Raw genomic sequence first — 7,834 nt, 5'->3', positions numbered from 1 at the left:
AACTAACATTCTGAGTGCAGATATGAACATTCGAATAATGTCCCCTTTCCCATTCAGTAAAATTATATTATTCATTAACAACTGAAAATCTTAACTGATGTGAACCATAGGTGGACAGAGTATACAACTTAATTACTTGAGTCAAATATTACTCCCATACAAGTTAAAGTTATTCAGTCAAATTTAGTTCAAATACTGGAGCAATCGCTATTAAAATACTTAAATATTCAAAAGTACATTTTCTTTTTTGATGCTAACGCACTGTTGTATTGTTGCCACAGTGCATTTGCAGAACCTGGTAATTATTCAAAGAACGCGTACAGGAACCAGTTAGCTTGACAAATAGTTGAGGCAACTTCAGTTCTAATATACCGACTTAGCGGGCAAAACCATATAAGGTCATTTGACCAACTATAGCGTAAACACTGCAATCATTAGAAGCACAGACATCTTGGTTATGTAATGTTAAATCGACGTGCTTTGTCAGGTTGGACGGCGAATTTTTATAGGCATTGATGAAGTTTTTTGTGCGGTAGATACAACAGACATTTAAAACGAAACACATATTTCTTCTTTTCAAAAATCTAAAACATGGGTCACGGGTGCTCTGCTGAGAAATCGTTATCATCTTCATCTGCCGTAATAGCAGTAATCATCCGTTTACTGTCATTGTTTTTTTTCTCCTGTGATGAACACAATATAGCCTATTGCATTTTAGAAAAAGAAAATTTGCCCCCTGACTTCAAAGCTGTATTTTAACGTAGTGAGTTGCAAGAACCTTCATTGAAATGTAGCGGAGTCACAAGTGTAATATTTTTCTTTTAAATGTAGTGGAATAAAAGTCATAAGTTTACAAACAGTTTGATACTCAGATAAAGTACATTTATTCATACTTCATTACTGCCCACCCCGATGCTAACCTTGTAAAACTTTGAGCTTTAGTAAACAGACGAGGAAGGAGAAGCTTGGAGTTGAAATACAATATTCACAATATTCATGACTCGCCAAATTAAACGGAATTAATTTCATGCAAATATTTAAAATAACAACCCATATACACATCGCGTTAACGTATAACTCACAATACATATAGGTATTTTGGACCATTGGGTGGCCCGTATGTAAGTGCTCGTACTACGCCCACAGTAACAACGTCATCACGCCGGAGAAAGCTACTTCCAATCAGATCTGAGAAAAGTGTGGCCGAACACGCCCCCTTGTTGCTGCTGGAATTGAGAAGAAATGGCATCTGCGTTGAGGCGGTTGGCGAAGTGCAGTGATTCTGGTATGCTTGCATGTATTGTTCCTTGGACATTAACATCTCGGTGGTTTGCACAGACACGCTTGCAGCATGTGCTCTGTGAATTTTGCCCCGTATGATTTCTGGAATTCGAGTTTACTAAATATGCCAAATTGGTGCCCTTTTCAAGAATGAGGTTAAAGGTAAGCAGATATTGTCGATCAGTAGCGCTCCGCCCTGCGCGGCATATTTACTAATTAAGAGCTTTTGTAGACAATTTGGTGAACAAGTCCCAAATTTGAGAATCGAAGAACCCTTTCCAAAGTATCCACCGCCTTCCTAGTGTCCCTACTTATTTTAAATGTAATTTTGCCTCCTCAAAAATATTAGTTATAAACAACGCGGGATGAGTAAGTGCTTAGAATCAAACTATGAACCTGTCCTTCGAAGCGAGGGGTAAATTCGAGGCCGTACGGCTTGAAATACCTAGTAACCTTTGCACACTTTGTAAAATTTCCTCAGCGAGGTTGTTGTCCTTCGCCGGGTGCAGCCGCGGTAGGAGAGGTCATTTTGCTCGGCCATGCACGGTGACAGCTCAGAGGAACTTCTCATCGGCATCCGCAATGACTGTGGACTTGGACGGCAGCACAGGTAAGCAACCCCGAACCTTCTTCTGGTAACCAAATGCAATTGCATGTTTTTGGGAAAGGAAAACTTTTTAATGTTATGGGAACAGGTCTTCAAGTAGTGGGACTGTTGGCACACCCATGGCTCCACATGTAAGCTAATTAAAAAGCTGAAATACTTGTTAAGGATTATGTTATGTATCTGCAGGGTTTAGGTTAATTTGTTCTATCTTGTTTAAAAACAGTCTATATTCATGTCTATGCTAAGGTCCATTCTTATGTGCATTTTTGTCACACACATTCTGTTTCAGCGTTATAGGCGCTGCACCTCCATATCTTGACTGTTTTTCGTTCGCTTTTGTTGGGGTAGGTATTGCGGTGATGAAGCTCCACAGCCCCCCTGTTAACACCCTCAGTCTGGACTTCCTCACGGAGATCGCGATCAGCCTGGAGAAACTCGAAATGAACAAGGGTTGCAGGGGAGTTGTTGTGACCTCTGTAAGTTAGCTGATTTAATTAGCAGTACCTCTTAATCACCAGCAGGTGGCATAGCAGTTTAAGCCCTCTCAGTATTTGACCTAAAAGAACTAAAGTTAAATATGTACACATATACAGATAAAATGCACTGAGTAGTTCTTTCTATGAAAGCATCTTCTAAATGATTCTAAGAATGATTATTGTTGCTGTTTTTCATCAGTAAAACAATTTAGGCATGTGAAACATGCCTCCATCTATGGTTTCTTTGTCAGCCTTGGTGTTTGTCCTTTGTTTTCTGTTTAACATGGTCTTTTATTTACATAGGGTTAAGCGTGATGTTCTGTCTGCTTTGTACCCGTTGTTCATGTCCCAAATGGAGACGGCTCAAGATGCATGGGTGCTGTGTTTGGTTGTTGTGCTGCAGGCATTGCCGAAGATCTTTTCAGCGGGCTTGGACATCTTGGAGTTGTACGGAAGAAGCCCGGAGCGCTGTGGCGAGTTCTGGAGAGCCGTGCAGGAGATGTGGCTGAAGTTCTACAGCTCCAGGCTGGTCACCATCGCCGCCATTAATGTACGAGCCAGTGGGCAGGATGTGGAGCTCTTATGCCGTTTTTGTGGAAGAATGGAACCAGAGAGTTGCTAGGTTGCGTCCTGTGAGCGAGATGCTAAACCTTGAGTAATTGGAACTACATTCAGTAGAAATGCACTGTGTAAATTCAGTTGAGAGTAACAGTAAGTTCTGACAATAACACTGACTTATTTGTAGGTTTTTAGAAGTAATTTACAGATCAAACCTATTTTACATGCCTGGACTAGATGCCAGCAGACTGTTAGTGTATCAGAGCATTGAACAGCAGTCATCAGAGGAGGTATGTTTTCCTCCTGCCCTTCCCCATTTTACCCTTATGACCTATCAGGGTTCCAGCCCTGCAGGGGGCTGCCTTCTGTCCATGACATGTGACTACAGGATTATGGCCGACAACCCACGCTACGGCATCGGACTGAATGAGACCCAGCTGGGCATCGTGGCACCTTTCTGGTGAGTGACAGAGGTCATTATGGAAGGGTTTATTATGGTTTGGGGGAGGTGTGTGGTCCAGCGGATTATGACGATGTGTGTGAGATTGGAAAGTCGCTGGTTCAGATCCCATGATCGCAGGGCAGATTCACCTGTTGGACCTTTGAACAAGGCCCCTGTTGCTCCAGCAACTGGCTCACTCTGCTTTCTCAAAAAATATATATGGATAAAAGGAGCTGCAATGCAAGTAAAATGCAGTGCAGATGCGGCTTTTGAGGTGGGATTCACACAGTCCGAGGGTACAGGAAGTGGGTAACCTTTATCCAGCAGGTACTGTGGTGTTAAGCTTCCACATGAGCGTCAGAGATGTGTGTCGCTCCAGGTTTAAGGACACCATGGTGAACACAGTGGGCCACAGGACGGCAGAGATCGCCCTGCAGCTGGGGCTGCTCTACTCCCCCCAGGACGCCCTGAAGATCGGCATGGTGGACGAGCTGGTGCCCGAGGAGAAGCTCGTGAGCACGGCCACTGAGGCCATGGCAAGGTGGTTTGCCATCCCAGGTCAGAGACATGGCTGTCGCTGACACGCCAACAACCAATGAGCTTTTCAGATCCACACAAAGATCTGTGCATGCAATCAAAAAACAAAACATGCCAAAAGTCTCGTATTTTGTTTGGTTACTTATGGTTAAGGTTAAGGCTGGGTCGGGATTAAGGTCATCGTGTTGTGATTAGAGTTTTCCCCATAGATGGGAATGGAGGGTCCCCACAAAGATATAATTACAAACCTGTGTGTGTGGGTGTATAACAGTCTCCTCACACCTCAGCATGCCCGTGAGTTTCCCTCCACATTTACTATGATTGACGGGGTGTAATGCAGTGTGACGCTGTGCACGCTCTGCGATTTCGGCGCGCGGCCGAGCCAGCCGCCCTCACGCATGCCGGCCACTCGCTCTCGCCCTCAGACCACGCCCGGCAAATCACCAAGTCCGCGATGAGGAAGCCCACCATCGATAAGTTGCTGTCCGCCAGGGAGACGGATATCGGCAACTTTGTGAGCTTCATCACCAAGGACTCCATCCAGAAGTCCCTCAAGGTGTATTTGGAGAATCTCAGAAAGAAAAAGGCATAAGTGGTGGGGGGGGTCCCCTCCGACCCTGAATTTGACAGCGATACCCTGTGACTCGGATCCCTTATCATTGGTGTGCGTAAGGAGTACTCTCATCGCTATCCTTAATCGTTAGTATTAGGATAGTATCTGAATACTCCTCTAATAGACTAACTATAAGGTTCTGCTTTTTGTAGACATAGAAATGAAACATAAAATTAACAGTAAGCAATGCACATCTTTGAAAGCCAAGGAGGAAAAGCTGAATAAACCCGCTCTCTTCTACTTCTGCTTTGTCTTTTATTTAATGGAGAAAGTGTCAGGCTCTCTTATTGTTACGCCTTGAAGCGCACATGCTTTGAATTCCCTCGGCTTCGTTCTTTAATTCGGTCACCTCTGTGGGTGAAGGTCCATGGAATTCCTCAAGCTCCCTTGAGCTGCACTTCGACAGGAAAGTGGTCACTGACAGCCAGGGCCTAGAAGAATGAGATACGGTGAGAGGAAGCAGAATGGTTCTTTTATTTTTTTCCCATCCAGCAGGGTTCGGGTTCGACCCATCAGCCTTTGTTCTGTTGGCAGTGTGAGCTCGCTTACCAGGCTTTGGCTCAGCTTCAGTGCCGTCATGAAGTCATAAACTGCCGCAGACCCCGGAACCACGTACTGCATCATTGTTGCCGTGGCGACAATTCTGATTCACATTTAAAAAAGACAGGACCAATGAGGCTGAAAGCTGGCGTGCTGGTGTTGTGGTACCGGCACGTGTCTCTGGCCGCTCACCGGTCATACGGGCACTCCGTGTTGGTCACTGTGGTGTCTGCGCTGTTGGGGATCAGCCAGTGATAGCTTCGGTCTGTGTGAAGTCGGATTTGCTCCCAGTCCGATTCACGGACGAAGTTACAACCAGCATTGAAGTCTCCTAAAAGCAGTATATTCTAGGGAAAAAAACAAGGCATTGCTAGCGTGTTTTTATGCAGTGTACTATTTGCAAGAATGATAATAGAAGCTGCAGCGTAATACCTCAGGACCTTGTAGCTAAGTAGCGATAAATATGAATATCTAAATAAAGAGCACTGGCACTACCCAAATCAGTAGAACATCCATTTCAAAGTGAGAACTGGATATGCACTAAAATTCATTTAAAAATACCAGTTTTCATAAGCAGCTTGTTCAATATTTGGATCGCTGGGTTTCTAAGTGCTGCCATAAACCAAAGACTTTCGTCATAATGCCTTGGGCGTGTCTTCTGACCCACATCTGTGCCTAAGAAGCTCCTCGTTTCGTCAACGACGTCGTAAAGGGCGTCGATTTCCTTCACAGCGGAATCTGGGGAGGTGTGCTGGGGGATGAGTGCGAAGTCTGGCACACCTGGGAAGACATATAGGCATATCGACCTTGTAAGGGCTGTGCAGAATCCATGACGTGCCCATGGGGATTGTGGGTAAAGAAGTGACCGTATGATCAAAGGGTTAAACCCTGTTTTTTTGTATCCTGAATTAAGATAATTATCAGAATTACATGTGAAAATGCCTGTGTGTGGCTGGACACCCTATCAAATTGCCCCAGAGAGCCTTATAGCTTCAGACTTTGTCTTGAGTTTTATTTGGTTGTTTTAATATCTTAACTTAATACGAGCCTTAGTGGTTAATCTTAGGAATTGCTGGTAAATTTAGCTAAGAATTCGGAAATGTAAACTGTTAAAGTGGTTCTGTGCATCGCCCACCAGAATGTTTGGGCGAAAACATGACGACAAAGGGCTCGCGGCTGAACGCGTCTGTGCCACAAGCTTCACAGCCGTCGTCGTACAGGAAGCTCTCGACGACGGAGACCATGTCATCTCTAACAAAAGAGTATGCAGAGATGCAGCTTTTATTGCTGGGAAAGGAATTATCCATTTCAATGAACTGTGTAAATTGTACGTATTTGACAATCAAGAAAGCCTTGTTTTGTGCAAATTTAAATCGTCGTAAGGTATAAATTACCACATTTAATTCATGGGAATGTTTGACCGGAAAGGTTTACCTGTATATGAAGAGGTATCGTTCCTTGTAGGTGTCTCTGCCAAGTGGCTCACTGACTATGTATTCATAGTGAAACGGTGAGATGCCACTACAACACGACAAAAACCGAAGGTCCATTCAGTACCAACCATGCGGAGCCTGGTGGTTAAGGCAGTGGCGGCTGCTTTGATAGCTTACTACCTGTTGACACTCTCCATCAGTTTGCGCGTGGCCGACAGGTCACTGTCTCTCACCTCCTGAATAAGTATGATGTCATACCTGTGGACTATCTGTCACATATGAAAAGGGAGTCACCAGATCAGAATCACTGCCAGAGGCCTAATTATTCATAGATATGAACAAGAAAGGTCATGATTTGAACTCATGAACAGAGGGCGAAACAAATGCAGAAGACTGGCTGAAATTAAAATAACAATGTCCTCTTTAAATAAAACACCAAGCAGAGGTGGAAGAGAGCAACAGTGCGGCAATATCTAATTTGCATAAAAGAAAATCCGTCATCTTTTAATTATCCGCCTTTGCGACACTGGCCAGGATGAGTAGTTGTATGGTGGGTGGATGGACGCCCATCCTTAAACCACCCTCACCCATGGATTGTGACATTAAAGTGCAGATCGACTCACTTTCACAATGATATCAACCAGAGTGGAGTTGGATGCCTTTTTGTCTCCAAAGGTTTTGATGTTGAAGGCACCAATCAGTAAGGATCCGGTGGCCAGATGTATCCAGGATAGAATCAGCAAAAAGGAAAAGCCCAGCCTCATTCTGCCTGAACAATGAAGCGAAATAAACGTATTCAGACACCATTACTCCATTTTCATTACAACTGCCCCTTAAGTAATAGGAATCAGAGACAAACATAAGTATTACAATGCAGGCAATGCTACTTTATTCCACATTCCATCCTACTCCCACTATGCTTCAGAAAAGTTTTTTTAAATCACAAACATTCTCCATAATGATTCAGATATGAAATTCCTTTATAAAAGAACATTTTCAAAAATCCGTTATTGCCACATTTTTTCTAGTTCTTTCTTAATAGTTAGGAAGTGTAGAAGTCTGTACCTGCTCCTGATTTTGGGAAGATCTCCGCCTGGATTGAGAGGAAGTGTTTTGCCAGTGAGCAGCTTGTTGTATATGATGAAAGGATCACATGTTCTGGTATTTTTAAAATCAACAATGGCGTGTGAAAATGCACCATGTGCATGTTGATGAAGGGAGGGTCTCGGTGATAGCAGGGGGCACCCGTTGGGGGAGGGGGCAGGGGGGGTCAGTCAAATCAACATGTGCAAAGCTTCACAGGTGGAAGGGCATACAGAAAATACTGGACTTTCAGATGTTTTTTTT

General features: G+C 43.9%; 2 protein-coding genes across 2 annotated transcripts; one reads left to right on the top strand and one right to left on the bottom strand.

The window, feature by feature from the left end:
- Nucleotides 1-1,161: 1,161 nt before the first annotated feature.
- Nucleotides 1,162-4,754, top strand: eci1 (enoyl-CoA delta isomerase 1). The gene is made up of 7 exons (XM_048991945.1): nucleotides 1,162-1,285; nucleotides 1,763-1,891; nucleotides 2,237-2,364; nucleotides 2,768-2,914; nucleotides 3,261-3,382; nucleotides 3,744-3,922; nucleotides 4,327-4,754. The coding sequence occupies exons 1-7, from the start codon at nucleotides 1,243-1,245 to the stop codon at nucleotides 4,491-4,493; spliced, it is 915 nt and encodes a 304-aa protein (XP_048847902.1). The 5' UTR covers nucleotides 1,162-1,242; the 3' UTR covers nucleotides 4,494-4,754.
- A 1-nt stretch (nucleotide 4,755) lies between these two features.
- On the bottom strand, nucleotides 4,756-7,615 carry dnase1 (deoxyribonuclease I). The gene is made up of 9 exons (XM_048991946.1): nucleotides 7,553-7,615; nucleotides 7,111-7,256; nucleotides 6,668-6,756; nucleotides 6,489-6,575; nucleotides 6,190-6,305; nucleotides 5,722-5,834; nucleotides 5,247-5,401; nucleotides 5,064-5,157; nucleotides 4,756-4,945 (listed from the first exon to the last, which is right to left on the bottom strand). Exons 2-9 carry the CDS (start codon nucleotides 7,249-7,251, stop codon nucleotides 4,892-4,894), a joined length of 849 nt encoding a protein of 282 aa, XP_048847903.1. The 5' UTR covers nucleotides 7,252-7,256; nucleotides 7,553-7,615; the 3' UTR covers nucleotides 4,756-4,891.
- Nucleotides 7,616-7,834: the final 219 nt, after the last annotated feature.

The sequence above is a fragment of the Brienomyrus brachyistius genome, chromosome 22 (assembly GCF_023856365.1).
Source record: "Brienomyrus brachyistius isolate T26 chromosome 22, BBRACH_0.4, whole genome shotgun sequence".
NCBI classification, from domain to species: Eukaryota; Metazoa; Chordata; class Actinopteri; order Osteoglossiformes; family Mormyridae; genus Brienomyrus; species Brienomyrus brachyistius.
The sequence above is the reverse complement of the archived record's forward strand: the minus strand, read 5'-3'. Positions and strand labels throughout refer to the sequence as shown.

What these genes read in the sequence shown, in the direction of transcription:
- eci1 (XM_048991945.1), top strand. Translation starts at nt 1,243, where the DNA reads ATGGCATCTGCGTTGAGGCGGTTGGCGAAGTGCAGTGATTCTG. An exon ending in GGACTTGGACGGCAGCACAG is followed by an intron (nt 1,892 to 2,236) that starts GTAAGCAACCCC and finishes TTGTTGGGGTAG; the next exon opens with GTATTGCGGTGATGAAGCTC. An exon ending in AAGGTGGTTTGCCATCCCAG is followed by an intron (nt 3,923 to 4,326) that starts GTCAGAGACATG and finishes TCTCGCCCTCAG; the next exon opens with ACCACGCCCGGCAAATCACC.
- dnase1 (XM_048991946.1), bottom strand. Translation starts at nt 7,251, where the DNA reads ATGAGGCTGGGCTTTTCCTTTTTGCTGATTCTATCCTGGATACATCTG. An exon ending in CTGATGGAGAGTGTCAACAG is followed by an intron (nt 6,576 to 6,667) that starts GTAGTAAGCTAT and finishes GTCGTGTTGTAG; the next exon opens with TGGCATCTCACCGTTTCACT. An exon ending in TGAAGCTGAGCCAAAGCCTG is followed by an intron (nt 4,946 to 5,063) that starts GTAAGCGAGCTC and finishes TCATTCTTCTAG; the next exon opens with GCCCTGGCTGTCAGTGACCA.